Source organism: Osmerus mordax, chromosome 19 (genome assembly GCF_038355195.1).
Source record: "Osmerus mordax isolate fOsmMor3 chromosome 19, fOsmMor3.pri, whole genome shotgun sequence".
Lineage (NCBI taxonomy): Eukaryota > Metazoa > Chordata > Actinopteri > Osmeriformes > Osmeridae > Osmerus > Osmerus mordax.
The window spans coordinates 13,969,733-13,990,147 of NC_090068.1; the positions used below are offsets into that span (position 1 = coordinate 13,969,733).

At 49.9% G+C, this 20,415-nt stretch overlaps 1 protein-coding gene across 2 annotated transcripts; it reads right to left on the minus strand.

Moving 5' to 3' along the window:
- Nucleotides 1-215: 215 nt before the first annotated feature.
- LOC136963456 (RNA-binding protein Musashi homolog 2-like) lies at nucleotides 216-19,908 on the minus strand (the record flags this gene model as incomplete). 2 transcript variants are annotated; one of them, XM_067257599.1, is given in 5 exon segments in its annotated part: nucleotides 216-1,262; nucleotides 2,148-2,218; nucleotides 4,399-4,553; nucleotides 10,278-10,457; nucleotides 19,849-19,908. In XM_067257599.1, coding segments are annotated over 4 exon segments (437 nt in total), but the record flags the coding sequence as incomplete, so codon positions are not given.
- Nucleotides 19,909-20,415: the final 507 nt, after the last annotated feature.

Consider the following 20,415-nt stretch of genomic DNA (forward strand, 5'->3'; position numbering starts at 1 on the left):
AAGGAACAAGCAGGAGGAATCAAACACCAACAAACAACAAACGACAAGTTGTGTCTTCTCTCAGGAGTGTAAAAGTGCCAGGGTGTTCAGAGCACTGGCCTGGGCTAGACTTCTAATCTTCATCACTAAGTAAGAACAGTGTGTTTTGGAATAAATTGATCACTCTTTACGAAATGATACTGCTGTCTTTAAACAAGAGTTGGTTAGACAAAAGATAACAATCAACGATCTTTTTTTATTTCTCAAAACTGTGCGCTGAACTCACCATTTGTAAATATGCTGGTATGACACTTGTTATTCAGCTTCAGTATTTACAGAGCAAGCCATCCTGTCGGTGTTCAAATATGTTCTGTTTGTTACTGGGGTCGTCAATGTCTCCAGTCAGTAAAGAACAAAGAATAATAGTAATAATAGTTGTTTAGAGCTTCTTTTCTATTCACACGCTATAACATTTTCGTTGACACACCATCACAAAAATATGCTATTCTCTCATTGAGTTGGTTATATGCAGTGACTGGAATAATATGTACAGTAATTTTTTTTCTTAAGTTTAAATTCACAATGTAATTATATGAAATTTGTTATAGAATACAATTTTTCTAAACAACAAAACGACACTTATAAAAAAGGACCATAAAAATATTGGAGTCCTCTTCGTATTGCCCGAAAATAGGTAATTATGGTTAACAATGAGACATCACAAGAATTAAAAACAGCTACTAAGATTCATTAGCTACCCTCCCTATTCTTCTATTTCTGAAATGTTCTTTTTTTTCACCAAGCCTTTCCACTTTGGATTTCTTTTGTGTGCAAAACGACACTCTGAAACTCTGATCTTATTTCTTCCTCTTACGATTGGTACCAAATGTGAATACACAACTTTTCAAACCACCTCAGCAATGACCCCCCCCCCCCCCCCCCCCTCAAGAGAGAAACACAATCAGTTTACATGAGTACACTAAAAGGTTAAATAAAATCAACACAAATAATTATGATAAAACTAAAATGACTCTTTTAAAACTAATTCAACACTCAACAGGAAGGTGAATGAAATCAACAGGAAACATCAAAACAATCCAGGCTTGGATTATGGTACAGCAGTTGTTTTTTTCTGAGATGATTTTTACTTTTCTTTTGTTCTGTGGTTCCATCTCTGTCTTTAAGTCTAGGTGATGCTGTAGTGCTTGAGGTTTGATGACATCACCTGCACACAGAGCCAATCAGAAACTCCGGCCTGTCTTCCCCGGACCACCTGCCAGACTCTGCATGGACACACAGGCGTTACGATAACGAAATATTTCAAGTACACAAAGTATGATATTGTAACGTTTTACCAGTTGGAGCAGGGTGATCACACAGACTTTCGAACACGAACTCACACACACACCATCATTTCAAAACTAGGCAACATGCAAGTTATAGCAGCACATCTACAGCTATGTATAAGTCATTCTCCCAGATTTACAACATAAACAAACTACACCATATCTGTTCTTCTTTGGAAGGAATAATTCAAAGGATGTGTATTGAGGACATTTTGAATTAACAAGAGAAATAGCTGAAACACCGGTTACTATCTTGAGAGGACTATCTAACTCACAACATGCACCACAGATAAACATCCTAAATCTACAGCACCATAAAAACACCATCCACTGTGACAGTGAGGTTTGGTTGTAACAAGGTGCTGATGTCATTCTCAGCTAGCATGAGATCTGGCATCTGCTCAGCACATTCTGTAAATGTGTTTCCATAATAATCTAATCCAATACAGAAGCCATTTTCTCCTGTATATGCAGAGAAGATCATTGAAAGGCCCACAGGATATTAAGTTAATATAAATTAGTAATTTGTTGTAGATTGTTACTTATTGGAGCAGATTGGTATAAGAACATTTACAGTCTTTAAATCAGGGAGATTGAGTTGTACACATGAGCCGAATCAACATCACTCAAACATTTGCTGTTTCCATGCATTCAGGAATCGGATTTAGAAGAACAAAACATGAGTGTTTGTCTGGGGTGGTGAGGTGAGGTGTGATGAGTCAAGCTTGAACTGTGGAAATGCTGAATAATGAGATCAGTGTACAACAACAGCTGGGAAAGACTGCTAGATAATATGAACATATTATAAATAGAAGGTAATACCTCTAATGAGATGGTAACCGACCACCTGCTCAATGGTATCCATTTGTAAAAGCTGTCGCAATCAACGGCCCCTAGAAGTGTAGAGTTCTTGGGTCAGTACGCATTTCAAGAAGACTGAGTACATTTGATCATCCACCTTGTTCTGCATGAAGGGGATTTCTCTGTTGCTGTGTGTGTGTGTGTGTGTCTTGATCACATTTAATATATCGTTGGCAGCGTACAATCAACTCAAATCACTTGTTTGCTTTGGTTCTATTTGAAGCACCCTATTGTAGCATTTATTTTCTCCCAGATTCCAGTGTTTTACTAATCATATTCACGGATCCGAAATGAGCCCCTAATAGAGGGTCAAATGTTGATTTTTCCATCAAATAATTCAAATGACAAAGAGTTGGAATTGAGTAAAAAGCTACAGGAATGATTCAAATGATCAGGTTAATTATTATGACTAAATGGTAGGCAGTACTTAAGGCAGGATAAAAGGACAACAGCAAGTAAATCACAACAATAAATTCATACCAATTAACACGTGCAAGCTCATGAACACTGTGCTCTCACTGAAGTGAGTCCAGACTGAACCATCTCCTCATGAACACTGTGCTCTCACTGAAGTGAGTCCAGACTGAACTTCTCCTCCGTAGAATCTGACGTAACGTTTGTATTGTATCATGAGGAGGGGGGGTGAATGTCAAACTAGCAGATAAAACAAACAGAAAAAAAAAGACAAGCTCTCGTCTAGAAATGCAAATGTGCATCTAAAATTAATCTAATCGACGGTCCTTGTAGGATGTTTAAATGTTATAAAAGGGTACAGCTTTGTCGTTGTTTTTGCATTGCTGCAAAAAGTATTCTCATCACAACAAGTGTACTCACCCTGCGAGTAATTCTATCAAACCATTTCTCCTTTTCATTTGTGGTTTGCAGCCAAGAGACTAATGCAAAGGTTCTAACAAAAGCAATGTAGAAAATGAGGCTCTTCCAGTCAGATAACTGTCCTCCTCTGTGTTTTCATCTACACTTCTCTGTAATTAATCTCACTGAATGGGCCTACGATCCCACTATACTTTATGATTACAAACATCCTTCAGAGTCCTGGAGACGGACCAAGAGTGTCAGCCCAATCACAAACATTAAAATCGGATTCTTAAACGTCTTTTAAATGTGGCAACAATGTCACCATAACAAACTAATGACAGCGTGAAGTTCACCAGTGGCAAGTCGGTGACAGAGACTGATGCAGACAGACAGGAGAGGAAGCTGAAACCTTGACAATGCACTGTGTCCAACTCCTCAGACTTGGCCGTCACTGGATTGACTATCATGCTAATTCAATCATTTGACAGTCAAGAGTGTGTCTAGTAAATAAGGCAGACTTCCATATTCAGGAGCCAACAATGCTTCTGCATGAATTGAAACTGAATAAGATTTCAACATTCTGACAACTCTGACGACCAGTAACAACAGCTCTACTTGGCGGCAAAAGGCCAATTAAATACATTTTCTTTGGTGTTTGGTGGTTTTGTTTGGGTATCATGTGTCAGTTTTAGCTGCTTGTTAAAATGACATTAAACATAACCAATTTGCACCCTTCCTCTCATTATATCTTCCCCTCCCTCGTGTGGTTCCCTCAGACGTCCAGCACGGCTGACAGGGCAACAAGTCTGTGTGAGTCATGTGCTGGTCAGGACCAGGTCCTGTCCTGTCTGGCTCCTGTAGCAACCATGTCCTCATTAGACCAACACCACCACCTACACCGGCCGTTACAGGCAGGCCGTCTGAGGAACACAACGAGAGGTAACAGGAGGGAGGCAGGTGGGAGGGATGTTGTCATGTTTACTGTCCTATCTGGCTTCTCTCTGGGTCTAACCCAGTCGGGTCTGACAGGACGAGAGAGAGAGAGCGAGGGAGACAGAGAGAGGGGGAGGGTGAAAGGGAAAGAGAGGACGACAGAGAGAGGGAGAGAAGGGGAGGGTGAAAGGGAAAGAGAGGATGACAGAGACAGGGAAAGAGGGAGAGGGTGAAAGGGAAAGAGAGGACGACAGAGAGAGGGAGAGAGGGGGAGGGTGAAAGGGAAAGAGAGGGCGACAGAGAGAGGGGAAGGGTGAAAGGGAAAGAGAGGGTGACGTAGAGAGGGAGAGAGGGGGAGGGTGAAAGGGAAAGAGAGGGCGACAGAGAGAGGGAGACAAAGAGGGAGGGGGAAAGTGAGATGGAGAGAGGAGGTCAAAAGAGAGATGAGGCGGGCTGTACTCACGGCGAGGCTGTGTCCGAACCCAGACCCAGGCTGGGGGCTGGCAGCGCTGATGTAGTTCCCCACAGCAGAGTCCTGGCTGCCAGGCCCATACAGGTCTGTCACCGGCCCGGGGCTGTTAGCGCCAGGGAAGCCTCCAGGCCGCGGGGGGTTGCTCCCTGCACAAACAGAACAGCAGGGGGTGCTGTAGTTCAGTCTCACCACGGAGGTCGGCTGTACGCCACAGACGATGGATCAGTTTATAGGATCTATAGGAATTCATTCTGCATCGGTTCAGGAACATACCCAACACAGACATATCTAAGAATATGTTACTGGATTCAAGGATATGGAACCCTACATGTTGGTTGGTAATGCTCTGGGTGATAGTGGGTGGGGGTATCAGAAATGTCATCGGAAAACAGCATTCATAAGCTAACAAGTCAAAGATATAATGTAGGAATTGGATACAGGATGAGATGGCAGCCAAACAGCAATGTGAATCCAGTGTGATATTCTTAGGATACGGACATGCTCTGTATCGGGAACATACAGTGAACACAAAACGAGAAGACATCTGCACATAGTCGATTAGGAAGACTGGGACTTGTTAATGCAGTCCTGGTTTGCTGTGAGCAAATCCTGATATTAATGGAGTTGCAACTTGGAAACCCGGTTGTGTTTGGGGTATTAATTAACGCGCTGTAGTGAATGTGTTTTTTCTTGTTGTCACAGCCTGTGATGATTTTGTCCTTGCAGTCGATGTGACAGTTTGTGGATGGTGGTGGTTGTCGTTGTATTTACTCATGCAGGTTCAAATCTTGAACACTTCATATTGTCTATGCCTCATCAGTTTGTCTTGCCAATTATTATACCAAAAGTAGCTTTGCTAAGCCCTGTCTCAATCCTTTACCCTTTCCTGCTCCTTGATACCCAGCTGCTGGATGCACTGGTCCCTCTGCCCCACAGACACCTGGCCTGGCTGTCGCCTGATAACTACAGAGAAAGCTCTCAATACTAGCCTCCTAAACATCCAATTCCAGCCAGAAAGCAAAGGACAAATCTGTCAGGCAGCAAAAAGAGCTGTAAACCTTGAAAAATATAAAAGCTTGACCTGAGTTGGAGCTCAGGTAGCGTCTCCAGGGATGTGAAGGAGACCCTGAGTCTGACCCCTCTGCCCTGTGGCTACAGGTGACACTCAGACTTGTGAAAAACCTTTTTGAAAAGTCCTGACGCCTGAGAAAGGCCAATAACAGTGGCGGTGTAAAACCCGGAGGCGCGTGAAGAGAGGGAGCGATCTGTTCAACCTGGAAATCACCACCTCCACTTCTTCTGACTGGCTCATTCAGGCCACATTCTCAGTCACAGTTCATGGAAACACTGAAAATACATTCACATGAACGTGTCAAAAAACGAGCTAATTCACAATAGCTGCGTCCACCTACGGCATGCAATTTTTGTGGACTGAGAGAGTAATCGTCCGAGCGTCTAATCAGCCGAGCGACTAACAGTAGGCTACAGAGCTGCTGGTCGCAGCCTAAAAGGACAAGCGTCACGTTTGACTGAGACAAGCACACCCCACCTCCAGTGAAGAAGCTGTGAGGTACTTGAGCCGGAATGGAAAGTTCCTCTTTTTCAGTTTTGTGAGCACTGGGACAAGAAAGTAGCATGCTTCAAGGAGCACTGGTCAACATCCTCTTACACACACACACACACACACATACACACACACCACACACACAAGCACGAAACACACACACGTGTAAAACTTGTTCAACTGATCAGTCATAATTGATCTCACTATCCTTAACCGTCTCTTACTAGGCTCTGCATTGTTCTGAAGGTAATGAGATGTTCTGAGATGTTCGTCTGGCGAGAAGAGGAGGCTCCGCCCGTGGCATGGAGAAGACCCGGTGCCTCTGGTGCCTGACTCCAGACCCTCTCCCACGACTGGTCTCAGCACTCTGGTGCCTGACTCCAGGCCCTCTCCCACGACTGGTCTCAGCACTCTGGTGCCTGACTCCAGGCCCTCTCCCACGACTGGTCTCAGCACTCTGGTGCCTGACTCCAGGCCCTCTCCCACGACTGGTCTCAGCACTCTGGTGCCTGACTCCAGGCCCTCTCCCACGACTGGTCTCAGCACTCTGGTGCCTGACTCCAGGCCCTCTCCCACGACTGGTCTCAGCACTCTGGTGCCTGCCTCCAGGCCCTCTCCCACGACTGGTCTCAGCACTCTGGTGCCTGACTCCAGGCCCTCTCCCACGACTGGTCTCAGCACTCTGGTGCCTGACTCCAGGCCCTCTCCCACGACTGGTCTCAGCACTCTGGTGCCTGACTCCAGGCCCTCTCCCACGACTGGTCTCAGCACTCTGGTGCCTGACTCCAGGCCCTCTCCCACGACTGGTCTCAGCACTCTGGTGCCTGACTCCAGGCCCTCTCCCACGACTGGTCTCAGCACTCTGGTGCCTGACTCCAGGCCCTCTCCCACGACTGGTCTCAGCCCTCTGGTGCCTGACTCAGGCCCTCTCCCACGACTGGTCTCAGCACTCTGGTGCCTGACTCCAGGCCCTCTCCCACGACTGGTCTCAGCCCTCTGGTGCCTGACTCAGGCCCTCTCCCACGACTGGTCTCAGCACTCTGGTGCCTGACTCCAGGCCCTCTCCCACGACTGGTCTCAGCACTCTGGTGCCTGACTCCAGGCCCTCTCCCACGACTGGTCTCAGCACTCTGGTGCCTGACTCCAGGCCCTCTCCCACGACTGGTCTCAGCACTCTGGTGCCTGACTCCAGGCCCTCTCCCACGACTGGTCTCAGCACTCTGGTGCCTGACTCCAGGCCCTCTCCCACGACTGGTCTCAGCACTCTGGTGCCTGACTCCAGGCCCTCTCCCACGACTGGTCTCAGCACTCTGGTGCCTGACTCCAGGCCCTCTCCCACGACTGGTCTCAGCACTCTGGTGCCTGACTCCAGGCCCTCTCCCACGACTGGTCTCAGCACTCTGGTGCCTGACTCCAGGCCCTCTCCCACGACTGGTCTCAGCACTCTGGTGCCTGACTCCAGACCCTCTCCCACGACTGGTCTCAGCACTCTGGTGCCTGACTCCAGGCCCTCTCCCACGACTGGTCTCAGCACTCTTATCTGGCCAGCACAGCCTCTAATAGGCTTGCTTATTAAGCAATTACAGCTATTTTCAGTTTAAACAGTAATCCTCATTTTTTATAATTGGTGGATGCTATTGAATCGTGCACAGCAGTCTCCCCCCCTTCCCCCCCTTTACGCCCTCCTTACGTGGGAAACAGGATTTATGTTTCTTCCTTAAAGCCCTTAGCAGTACTGCCTCAGCCATTAACTTTAACAGCAAAACATGAGTTACACTTATTGGGTTTGACTGCTGGCTCAGAGACACCCATGCTAATTTAACAAGCCAGACTCTGATTACACAGCTGTTTTTAAGACACAGGTGACTCATCTGTCCTGCACCTTCCCTGCTCACTCTGTTTTCCCTTCTGTCAGTCCCCTATCTCATTTCTGCTGCGACAAAGCTTTAGCGTGAACAGGCATCTGATGTGCTGACGCAAATTTAATCCATTGAATTTCCTCTCTGCTTCCGTCACCAGCAACATTTATCACAGATGGAGAGTTCAACAACCAGGCAGAGCCAGTGGTGCTTGTGTAGCGGTCTGTCTATGAACTGTAAGGTGAGGTAAGAGGGTGTAGTTAGGGGATGCATTTGGCTGAATACGTAAAACAACACGGCTCAATCTACATCACCACCCTCCCCTGGGGAATGAGCGATTCTACCGTGGCGATACAAAGACCGTCCGGACTGGAGCCATCATGTGACCATGATCAAGTGATCACCCTGCATTTTCTAAAGAGTCTTCGGTACGCTTCACGGTACGCCTCACATGTTCATCCTGACAACCAGACGGCCCAGCATGGCGACCACGATCACGGAGCAGCAACACCTCAGGGGGTCGAGGGACACGCGGCGATGATGACAAGGCGGTGGAACAGCGTTTCCTGTGAGAACAGGTCGTCTCGTCACCGGCCATGGAGAGCCTGTTTACTACCTGAGGGGACACACAGCCTCACCTCCGACCCCGACCGCTGGAGGGGAGGGAGGTGCACCGTGAGCGTGGCAAGGCTTCTGTTCTGGGGAAGCGGAGTGGCGGCGTGAGCCTGTGCAGCTCCGCAGGCAGGGAGCTGACTTCCTGTCTCCCGCCGGACTGTCCCGGCTGTGATCCAGCAAACGCTTTCGGCTGTGGGCGTCGGCAAGGCGGGGGCTGTGGCTGGGGGGGCCGGTTGCCCTCCTGAGAGCATTTAGGACTGGGAGCTGCTCCAAACCTGGAGATGTGTGTAATCTTCGCTGTAGAGCACAGGGCCTGAAGATGTCTTTTCCTGTCCGCTGCCAAAACCAATGAGGCGGGACTAGTGAGGCTGGGAGGGAGACGGAAGGGAGGGGACTGCAGGAGGCCACAACACCTGCTGGAGCCTGGTGTCCACCCCTCCTCTGCTGGTGAAATTGAAGAGAGCTCCACCAGGGAGAGAGAGACCATCAGTCAGCAGGCTGGGCAATCATCAGACATCATTACTGGCTCTCCACAGCCCTGTGGGTCAGCCCTGCCCACTCTCTGCCCTGCACCAGACCAGGAGGACGCTAGAGGTATTTACCTGCCTACCCTCCAGCCAGCAGTGATACCCAACACCACGACCAAGAGCAGAGGGAGGCATGGAGAGACTGTCTCCTGCAGGGCATGCAGGTCTGACGGCACCTAACAGCTAAATAACCAACATAAGAGAGAATGCAAGGCTGATTCACGGTACATTAATGTAACCACTCACGATATACTGCTGTACTGAACGCCTTCACCGCAACAACATCATATAGCCGTCTGATTACAAACACATCCCAGTCTGTTGAAAGCACCATCTCCACACCAGAAGCCAAATGACCAGTAAATTAATAGTTGAGGAAAAAAGCAACCATGGAATGCCTCGTTTGTGTAGCAGGGTAATGGTTGAATTATGCACATACTGTAAACACAGGGTGTGATGGATCTGTAATGTACACACTCAGAACAGAGCTGAACATGCCCACTGATTGCCTTGTTTTTCATTCTCACTGTGATAATAGAGGTGATCATGCAGCCGCTATGGGCACTTAATGACTGAATCATTTATGTGATTCTCACTGCGTCACTCATACACCCACTCTGTGATTGAGTCACTCTGTCATTCCTTCACTCTGTCATTAAGTCAATGTCATTCAGTCACTTGTTCATTCAGTCACTCTCTGAACCTAAGTTCCAGGTTCATGTGGGAGAGAAGGTTTGTTCCGCCCCGAGGACAGCACTGTAACCGCTAAGCTGCTGCCTGACTGACCTCCTGCCTCTCCCGCTGGCAGGCAGCTCATGCACGTGGAGGAACATACCTGGCCTGGCCGACCCTCACACAGGCAGGGGTTACACACAGGGGAAAAAACAAGACAAATAAATAAAAAATGATTGTGAAAACCCCCCCGTAAAGGTACATTCAAAATCAAAATGGAAAAAAGTGGGAATAGACAAAGCATGCAATGTGTTTTGCTGAGATACATTCAGGGAGGAGGGGGCAGGGGGGAGGGGAGGGGAGGGGGGAGGAGAGGGGGGAGGGGAGGGGAGAGGGGAAGGAGGGGGCAGGGGGGAGGAAGGAGGGGAGGGGGCAGGGGGGGAGGGGAGGGGGGAGGAGAGGGGAGAGGAAGGAGGGGAGGGGGCAGGGGGCAGGGGAGGGGTGAGGGGGCAGGGGGGGTTAAAACCTCCTTTTTCTCAGGGGAAAAAAGGAAAGGCACAGATCATCTGCATGGAGAAACGATATGAGTGAAAGTGTCCAAGAGGTGAGAGAGAGAGAAGCACACATACAAACCTGGGCTCTTAAACTGATCCGGGCTGTGTAGGTGCTGGAGGGGGGAGCTGCAGGCGGGCGTGGCCTGCTCGCCGTGCAGCATCTGGGCCCCCGGGGGCCCCAGGGAACCATAGTCTGCAAACGAGCAGGGCGCCCCCCGGTGGTCGCTGGGCGCAGAGTAAAACCCGTAATCGGGGAAGCCTGGGAGATAACAGGGGGAGGGAGGAGGTGGGGGAGGAGGGGAGGGAGATGGGAAGGGGATTGGGTAGGAGAAGGAGGGGTGAGGGGAAGGTGGGGAGGAGGGGAAGGTGGGGAGGAGGGACTCCATCATTGTGGATAAAAAGTTGTCATGGTTCACAGTCAATGTCCAGACTCTTAGCTTCACGGTGATCCCTTATCAGGAAGGATCCCATTATCTGGGATCGATTGGTCCTCCCTGCCCACCCCCAGCAGCCTGGGCTATCCAGATTGATTAGTAGGTCTGGGAGCACCAGAACAATGTTGCTCTGTATGGCCCGACCATCCACAGCCTCCTCAGTCATTTCCTGCTCCTCTTGAGCATGTAGGACAATAAATATGGCTGCCTGGCTGACTGTCACCAACACCCCCCCCTCCCCCCCCAAAAACAAACTCCCAAAGGTCTCTCTCTGAGTCTGACACACGTAACCTGTCCCCCTTACGCTTTCAGCAGTCTGGAGAGAGGGATGAGACAGCAGAATCATTAAAACACAGGTCAATACATGTTTCATTGAGGACTACAATGCTAGCTGGACATACCCAAAGGAAACCTTGATCGTTTAGCTGGAGGAAAACATACAATTCTAACAAATCAATAATTAATTTCAAGCCTCGGGTTTTGAACCAATAGCACTCCTTATGGAGGTCATTTGACAGTTTGCTGCGTTAGATAACAAAAAGACGTTTATGTTTATTGGCCACAAACACAAGGGCGGCCTGAACCATGAAGATGAAGCCGTTCTAACAATCTAGTCTTTCACACACAGATGGTGGATTATCCGCGCTTCAGAAACCCTCTTTCAGCAGAAAGACGTGTCAACGTTTAGGGCTTGTCCTCTTAGTCTGAGACAAGCTGCTCCTAGAAAGACAGCTATTAAAGGCAATTGTTGCCTCTCGCACCTCTCCAGAAGGGGAGGTGATCCACTCAGAGGAGGCTGGAACTGGAGACAGCAGCTCTCTCTGGTCAGGTGCCCCCTGCATGCCTGCCTGCCGGAGGTCTCTGCGTGTTGTGTCTAAAGTAGTGATCATCTTGAGCCCCGCCCAGTAACCAGGCCGCAAGCAGCTCCCAGGCGCCATGTGAACACCAGGCATGTTCCTGGCATGTTCCTGGCATGTTCCTGGCATGTTCCTTTCAGGTTCCTGGCCCCAGCATTACCACCCCCTGGTTTCAACACCCGCAAGCCCGACGCCCGCTCCTCCAATCACAGGCTCCGAGGTATGGCAGCAAGCCCATCTCCCCGCCACTCTGTCTGTCTCTCTGTCTGTCTCTCTGTCTGTCTCTGTCTGTCTCTGTCTGTCTCTCTGTCTGTCTCTGTCTGTCTCTGTGGCTGTCTCTCTGTCCGTCTCTGTCTGTCTCTCTCTCTCTGTCTCTCTTTCTGTCTCTCTGTCTGTCTCTCTCTCTGTCTGTCTCTGTCTGTCTCTCTTTCCGTCTTTGGCTGTCTCTTTCTCTCTGTCTCTCGCACAGACTGACACCAGAAACCAGGTTCCAGACACAGTATTTCACATTATATCTCAATCAAGCAACTGCCAAAGGATATCGATCACTCTGTGCATTGAGTGCAAACTAAATGAGATTACAGAACACGAGAGGCATTGATGAATGTGAAAGAAAACATTTGAATGAATTTATGTATGGCAGGGAAATGGAACAGAATCCATGTTGGTGAAAAATAAGATGTTAAACACGGACTTCACATCCTTCTATACTGCAGGTAAGTCTATACTGCAGGTAAGTCTATACTGCGGGCTCAACACCATTTGAGGCAGTCTGAAGCCAGGACTAACTGCCTCCAAACTCTCTCCTGTCTCTCTTCTCTCTCCCTCCCCTTTCTATCCATCTCTGTCCTGTCTGAGACTTCCTGTAACTGTGTGTGTGTGTATGTATGTGTGTATGTGTGTGTGCGTGTGTGTGTGAGTGTATGTATGTGTGAACAGTATCGCTCCATGAGGAGTCTTTTCTGTCTGGAGTTCCAGCAGAAGCTCTCGGAGGGTCGCTGGTTTTAACAGAAGAATGGGATCTCCTCCGGGACTCAAATATCCTGAGGTCAGCAGCTTCTTATCGCCCCCCTGCCCCCCTCTCCCTCTCCCTCTCTCTGCCCTCTCTAGGTCCTCTACCCCCCTCTCCCCCTCTCTCTGTCCTCTCCCCCCCTCTCCCCTGGTCTTTTCTTCCAGCTTCTCCACGCTACGATGCCTTCAGGCGACTTTCTCAGGACAAACTGTACGCATTCAGCAAGCATGGCTGTAATCACAAAGAGACCAGAGCAACAGAAGAAATACTAAATTAATAATAATAACAAAAGTGGGGACACTTGTGTGAAATCCATTTTTGACGTTGGCGTATAGCCAGCCGTCCTTGTGTTCCAGGGTGCTCTTCCTCGTTCGTCTCTCATTAAACAAACTTCCTCTCCTCGCTCTAATTGGATCTTTAACAACAAACAAGAGATGACCTTTACCAAGGCCTCACCACTAAGTCCCTCGCTGACAGCACTGCTGAGGGGGAGGGGGGAGGAGGAAGGAGGGAGGGGGGGGGGGGGAAGAGGTGCAGATCCCTGGCACGGCCATGCCTCATCCGGCGCTACCCATCTGCCAGACCCTCTACGATGACAACTTCCTGTTGCAATCTGCATAAATCTCCCAGTTCCAGACGAGGTAGAGAGAGGATGCTAACACGACATCGACACACAACATCAAATACTGTTGATGCTGACAGACTGCTCATCTCTCACTGCAGGAAAGGTCTTATCTAATGAAGCCAGGCAAAATCACTTTTATTGTTAAGGTAGATCGCTTGTAATGATACTGCCAACAGAGGAGAAGGATATGAGTAAAATGAGGCAGAGCAACTATTCTCTGGGGAGGAAAGAACAACAGCCATCTGGGGAAGTCCATGGCTAGATTATCTTCAACTGATTTTCTTTTCGCAGAGTACAAATGATTTAAGCTTCTTTCACTTGGGGACAAGATGAGGATACCTTCATGAAAGAACAAACGCTCCCACATCAAAGCTGCAGGAATAATGTTTCACCTCTGATTATCACCAGACAGACAGATGATGTTCTTTAACAAGACGATGAGGGTTGTTTCATGCTAGCTTCTACAATGTCTGAGATGGTCTGAGGTGGATGGACCAGGGAGTGTGTGTGTGTAGGTATGTGTGTATATTCATGTGGATGTGTGTGTGTGTGCACCACCTTGATAACCTTCATCTTACAAGAACAATGTCTCCTTGTGGAACAAAACAACTCACAGTCCCACATCTCACATGCAAAGAGAACCCATCCAACTCTCTCTGTAGTAACATGCTGAACACATTCTTTCCATCAGTATTCACTTGTGTGGATAATAAAACAAAACATTTGATTGAGGCGAGAACGTAAACCTAAGACAAGCTGCAAGGGGGGGAGGGGGGGAGGGGGGGAGGGCCGGCTGGGCTGGACAACTGAACATGAGTTAAGTGCATTCACACACACACACACACAGTCTTCCACACACACAGTCTTCCACACACACATGCACACACACACGTGCACCCACACACACAGTCATGTATTTTCCTGTCTGGTGTGTGAGGTGGGCTGAGAGCTCAGCTCAGTCTGGTGTGTGAGGTGGGCTGAGAGCTCAGCTCAGTCTGGTGTGTGAGGTGGGCTGAGAGCTCAGCTCATTCTGGTGTGTGAGGTGGGCTGTGAGCTCAGCTCAGTCTGGTGTGTGAGGTGGGCTGAGAGCTCAGCTCAGTCTGGTGTGTGAGGTGGGCTGGGAGCTCAGCTCAGTCTGGTGTGTGAGGTGGGCTGGGAGCTCAGCTCAGTCTGGTGTGTGAGGTGGGCTGAGAGCTCAGCTCAGTCTGGTGTGTGAGGTGGGCTGGGAGCTCAGCTCAGTCTGGTGTGTGAGGTGGTGTTCAGCACAGCTGTGTCAGTATCGGATCATATCAGCAGGTCTGGGCCCAGGCTGTTATTAGCATCCACACGGCCGTGCTGGAACAACAGCCCCACTCCGGACTCCACTCCCTTCCCTCCACACCTCTCTAATTGGATGTAATTACTCATCTGCAAAACAAATGAGCAGGTTGAGGTTGCCTAGGCGACCAGATCAGGGAGACCCAGCAGTGTGAATCGTTCGCCCAGCTTCATTTATACAGATAATTATCCCTCCCCCCCTCCTCCCTTCCTCCCCTCCGCCCAGCGGCTGTGGGGGAGGTAGTTTGGCCGGTGCAGGGTTCAGTGGCCAGCTAAGAGCTCAGTTCTGGGGGAGAGGAGGGGGAGAGGGGGGAGAGGAGGGAGATGGGAGAGGAGGGGGAGATGAAGGGGGAGATGGGGAGAGCAGATGAGGGGGATAGGAGGGGGAGATGGAGGGGGAGATGGGGAGAGCAGATGAGGGGGAGAGGAGGGGGAGGGTCTTTGCCATGGTGGTTCTCCAGGAGTATATAAACGCTCTGCTCTCATTTCCACTTTACCAGATGACTGCCTCTAAGAAGGAATTCTAAACCACTGCCTTCAAAGTATTGCTCTTCTCTCTTTGAAAACACAGACAAAGAACGCTATCATGTTCGTGGTAAAATACAGACCATATTCAGCACCACTTTACCACTTTAGAAAGTGGAGAAGGTGTTTAAGAGTACAACATGGTTCTCGAACAAGTCTGTGATTATCCTGACACTGGAGACTACAGACACCCAGTCCAAACGTCAATCAACACACACACACCTCTCTCTCTCTCTCTCTCTCTCTCTCTCTCTCTCTCTCTCTCTCTCTCTCTCACACAAACACACATTCTCTATCTCATACACACACACTGACTGTCTCACACACACACACTCTCTCTCTCTGTCTCACAAACACACATTCTCTATCTCACACACACATTTACATTTAGTCATTTAGCAGACGCTCTTATCCAGAGCGACTTACAGTAAGTACAGGGACATTCCCCCGAGGCAAGTAGGGTGAAGTGCCTTGCCCAAGGACACAACGTCAGTTGGCATGACCGGGAATCGAACTGGCAACCTTTGGATTACTAGCCCGATTCCCTCACCGCTCAGCCACCTGACTCCCTCAACACACACACATCTCAAGCACACATACACACACACACCAACCACACATTCTCTCCATCTCTCTCTTACACACAGCAGTGCCTCTCAATCAGTCCCCCCTCCCTCCCCTCCCTCCCCTCCCTCCCCTCCCTCCCCTCCCTCCCCCTCCCTCCCCTCCCTCCCCCTCTCCAGTCCCTGGTGGCCGACAGCAGCTTCACTCTAAAGAGGATGTCAATAAACCTGTCACCCAGCGTCCCAAATTAGCTTTGAATTTCAGAGCGGACTGATGATTAGCTACTCCATTTCCACCTAGGCCCTTTTCAAAAGCAGGAAAAAAAAAAACTTCACGTGCCCCTGGCTGCCTAGAGAAGCTTTCACTTTGCATTTGAAATAAGTCTTTTGTGACTGAATGGCTGGCTAATTAACAGCACTACAAACCCTTTTCTCTAAGAGCTGAGACATGTCATAAATAATACATATTTAATGTCTTGTCATTTTGTGCTCAGAGAGGCTTGGCTAATGAATTTTAACAGATGATTTATTCCTGCATTTGCTAACCCATCCATGGGACCTATGTTCCTGTTCACTTCCTGATCCTCGCTTTCTTCTGTCAAAACAGGACGGACAAATGTCGATACGGTCTGTGACAGGGCTCATTCTGACCGCCTGCTGTGCTTATTTACTGCATAAGTACGACAAAGGGATGACACACACACCATCATTTTTAATGGCGCATACGCTATTTCAGGACGGGGTTATTGAAAGGACACTTGAGGTGGTCTTAGTCAGGTCACGACACAGTATCATCACTGTGTGTGTGTGTGTGTGTGTGTGTGTGTGGGGGTGTGTGTGTGTGTGGGTGTGTGGGTGTGTGTGGGTGTGTGTGTGTGTGTGGGTGTGTGTGTGTGTGTGGCACAGGCCTGCCCCAGCTCCATCTCTGTGTCCTAGTACCCAGGGTGGGGAGGGCGGGGTGGAGGGGGGGCAGCATCTGGGACTAACAACCGGGCCTTCGCCCCCAAAGGACCCTAGGAGCCAGACTCACTCAGCCGCAGCGAACACAGCCAATCATAGCCTCCTCTGGGGCGTCTCTCGGCGAACACGGCGCTTAGTAGGAGGAAGTGGATAATGATCTCAGATAATGTGGCCAAATGTGCCAAATGATTCCCCTCTTCTCCAGGCTAGCTGGGGGCATGATCTGAGGGAAACCACCAGTGTTGTGAGGAGACTGAGAACTCTCATCTACATAATAACCCTGCCTTTCCTCTCCTACGCCCCTCTGGAGGAGGAGGGGAGGGGGAGGGGGGAGGTGGAAGTTGTGTTGGGGGGGGGGGGGGGGATCTAATGACGAAGAGGAGCGAAACTATAAACGACAACATCACCTACAGTATTTAGATGAACAACGTCATCGCTAAGAGACGTTTTGCCAGACCACATGTACCTGCAGGTGTCAGCACTGTGGTAGTCGACAGAAGGAAGGCGTTCATTCTGACTATTACGTGTTGTGTTTGTGTAAGCTTTATATACAGCTGTGTACAGAAGGGGAGGCTCTGGGAGAACACTTCCATGACAGTCACCCAGGGCTGCGTGCTGCGTGGAAGGACACATGTAGACAGCACAGAGGAGAGCTTGTAGCCTGGTTAGGCTGTGTGGTTCTCAGCCCTGGTGACCTTCAACACAGTGCAGCTCTGGTGGAGAGAGAGGTGAGATATACAGAGAGGTGAGATGGAGAGAGAGAGAGAGAGAGAGAGAGAGAGAGAGAGAGAGAGAGAGGAGAGAGAGAGAGAGAGAGAGAGTGAGGAGAGAGAGAGAGAGAGGAGAGAGAGAGAGAGAGAGGGGAGAGAGAGAGAGAGAGAGAGAGAGAGAGAGAGAGAGAGAGAGAGAGAGAGAGAGATGAGAGAGAGAGAGGAGAGAGGAGAGAGAGAGAGGGAAAGAGAGAGAGCCATGAGAGACAAGAGAGAAGACATACTTGGAGAACGGATTTAGCTCACTGGACGAATCACATCTCACAGACTCAGAACCCTCACTGACCTCCTCTGACTGGGGGAAGGTGAGGGAGAGGAGAGAAAGAACAGGATAAATAAACCAGGGAGAGATAGAAAGTATATAAGGGATAATTAAAGGTAGAGTAAGCAAAATATAAAAAAGGGGGGAGGGGGGCAGGGGTAGGTGTGTGTGTGTGAGGGGTTGTAAAAGAGCATTCTGAGCTCTAATGAGGCTGGCAGATTCCTGGGCGATCGATGCTCAGCGCAGGTTTTCCACGGCTGCCTTGAGAAGATGGCCCTCAGACACAGAAACATCCCACTCATTTCCTCTGGAGATAATAGGACCATTCCTCTGGAGGGGCTGAGAGGCGGAGAAATATCTCTGTTGAGTGGCGAGAGAGGGACTGATGTAGGGAGAGAGAGGGGGAGGACTCGAATCTAGGGAGAGAGAGGACTGATGTAGGGAGAGAGAGGGGGAGGACTGATGTAGGGAGAGAGAGGGGGAGGACTGATGTAGGGAGAGAGAGGGGAGGACTGGATGTAGGGAGAGAGAGGACTGAGATGTAGGGAGAGAAAGGGGGAGGACTGATGTAGGGGAGAGAGAGGGGGAGGACTGATGTAGGGAGAGAGAGGGGGAGGACTGGGAAGGGGGACCCGGAAAGGGAGAGGGAGGGAGGTGCTGATCTGATTCTCGCTCCTGGTCTGGGCCTCCAGTAGAGGATCCCTGAGCAGCCCTGGTGGTGAGGAGGGAACAGGACAGGCTGGCCTGGTATCTTCTCACCAATCACAGAACTGGGTTCCATATAACACTGTCCAATGGTGTGATTTATCAATGACCTTTTTAAGACCTTCATTCACACATCTCACACTGGCTTGGGATCACACACAAACACACACGCTGCACACAAACATAAAACACACACACATACACACATACACACACACATACACACACACACCGATCAGATAGGGAACATGGAGGATCATCCAGTTTTGGTTCTCGTCTTTCATGTCTGAGTTGTTCTGTCCTTGGCCACCTGATACTATATAGTGTGTGTGTATGCGTGTGGTCTGTGTGTGTGTGTGTGTATGCTTGTGTATGTGTCCATCTAGTAATGTCCTAGTATCAGAGCTAGTTGTTTGTCTCGTGGCAGCTCATTACCTCGTGTTCGACAGCCTGGTGAGTTCACAGGCCCCCTGCCCCCCCCATCATCTGCTGTCCTACTGATAACAGCACATCACCAGACCCCCTGACAGCCCCTCGGGCCTTGCATCCCCCCGGCCCCCCCCAAACCCCCCCCGGCCCCACAACCCCCGCCCCAAATACCCCCCGGCCCCCCAAACCCCCCACAAATACCCCCGGCCCCCCCGCCCCCCTCCACAAACCCCCCCTGCATCCCCCCTAACCCCCCCCCAAATACCCCCGGCCCCCCAAACCCCCCCAAATACCCCCGGCCCCCCAAACCCAGCCTCTCCTACTCCCTTAAAACACTTGTTCCGCAAATCACTTCCCTGACAATGATCGTTGTTCCACAGCTATCGTCGGCCGAGTTGTTTGTGAAAATGTGAAATCAAGCTGCCTGATTAGGAAAGAGAACTTCTGATTGGCTTGCTGTGTGTTTTCTCTGTGGGGGTGCGTGCTTCAACATAGGAAGCTCTGCCAGGAGAGAGAGAGAGAGTGTGTGGGTGTGTGTGTTGGATGTGTGTGTGTTGGTGGTGTGTGTGTGTGTGTTGTGTGTGACTTAACAGGTTTGGGAATTTTTCAGTTCAAATGTTGTCTGCCGGTGTATGAAGGCGTGCAGAAGCTTGTTATGAGTGTTGTTCTGATGAAGTCAGAGAAGGGTTCACCATATTTACTAGTAGTCGGTTTAATCATTAAACCACTAACATCTGACACTTGGTGGTCGAATAAATGGTTTTGTCAAATGGGCTGGTTACAAAGTGGTTTATAATACACTGGAGAACACATACAAATAAATTGTTCATAGAATATTTCCTTACTGGGCACAGCATGTGGTCAGCATATTAATATTCCTGATTGTCATACCTGATAATATGGTAACTGATGAACCTCATGCAGGTCTACTGTATACTTGCTGTTTCCTGTCTGTCCAGAGGCTTCAGGTTATATATGGATCTTGTGTGAAGTTCCCTGGACAGAGCGCTCCCCTACCTTAACTCCACCCCTACCAGTGCTGCCCTCACCCCGGACAGAGCGCTGCCCCTCCTTAACTCCACCCCGGACAAAGCACTCCCCTACCTTAACTCACCCCGGACAAAGCACTCCCCTACCTTAACTCCACCCCCTACCAGTGCTGCCCCTCACCCCGACGGAGTGCTCCCCTACCTGAGTTTCTCGCTGCTGCCACTGCTGCTGCCACAGGTCCGTACGCCGTCGCTGGAAAACCTGCCGACACACACAGAGAGCAAAGGTGATTCTCTGGACTCACACACACACACACACACAACCCCCCTCCAGACACACCACACACACACAGGGGTTGAGGGGGGTGAGGCTCTCCCACATGCCCCCCTGCTGTGCCGGCCGGGGCCCAGAGCAGGCGCTCATGCAGGGGGCCCAGACATCAGTTACCAACATGAAGTCATGAGGACGCCAGGAGACGCAGGCTAGCGCTTCCATCGGGCCGTTCCTCCTGCCTCCTAATTGAGTTAGCAGCTCCGCTGTGTGGAGCATGTTGGGGGTCAGGGTGAGGGGTTTGGGGGTGCAGGACTCCCTCTAATACCTTATCTCTCTCTTTCCCTCTCTCCATCTCCTCTCTCTCTCTCTCCATGGTTAATCACAACCCCAGATGATCTCCACAGGACAGCTTTGTTCAGGGGGAAAATTCAATCTTCAAATTCCTCCCAGTAAGATCCGGCCATTGATCTTTTAAGCTGAAATTGGTGTGTGCGT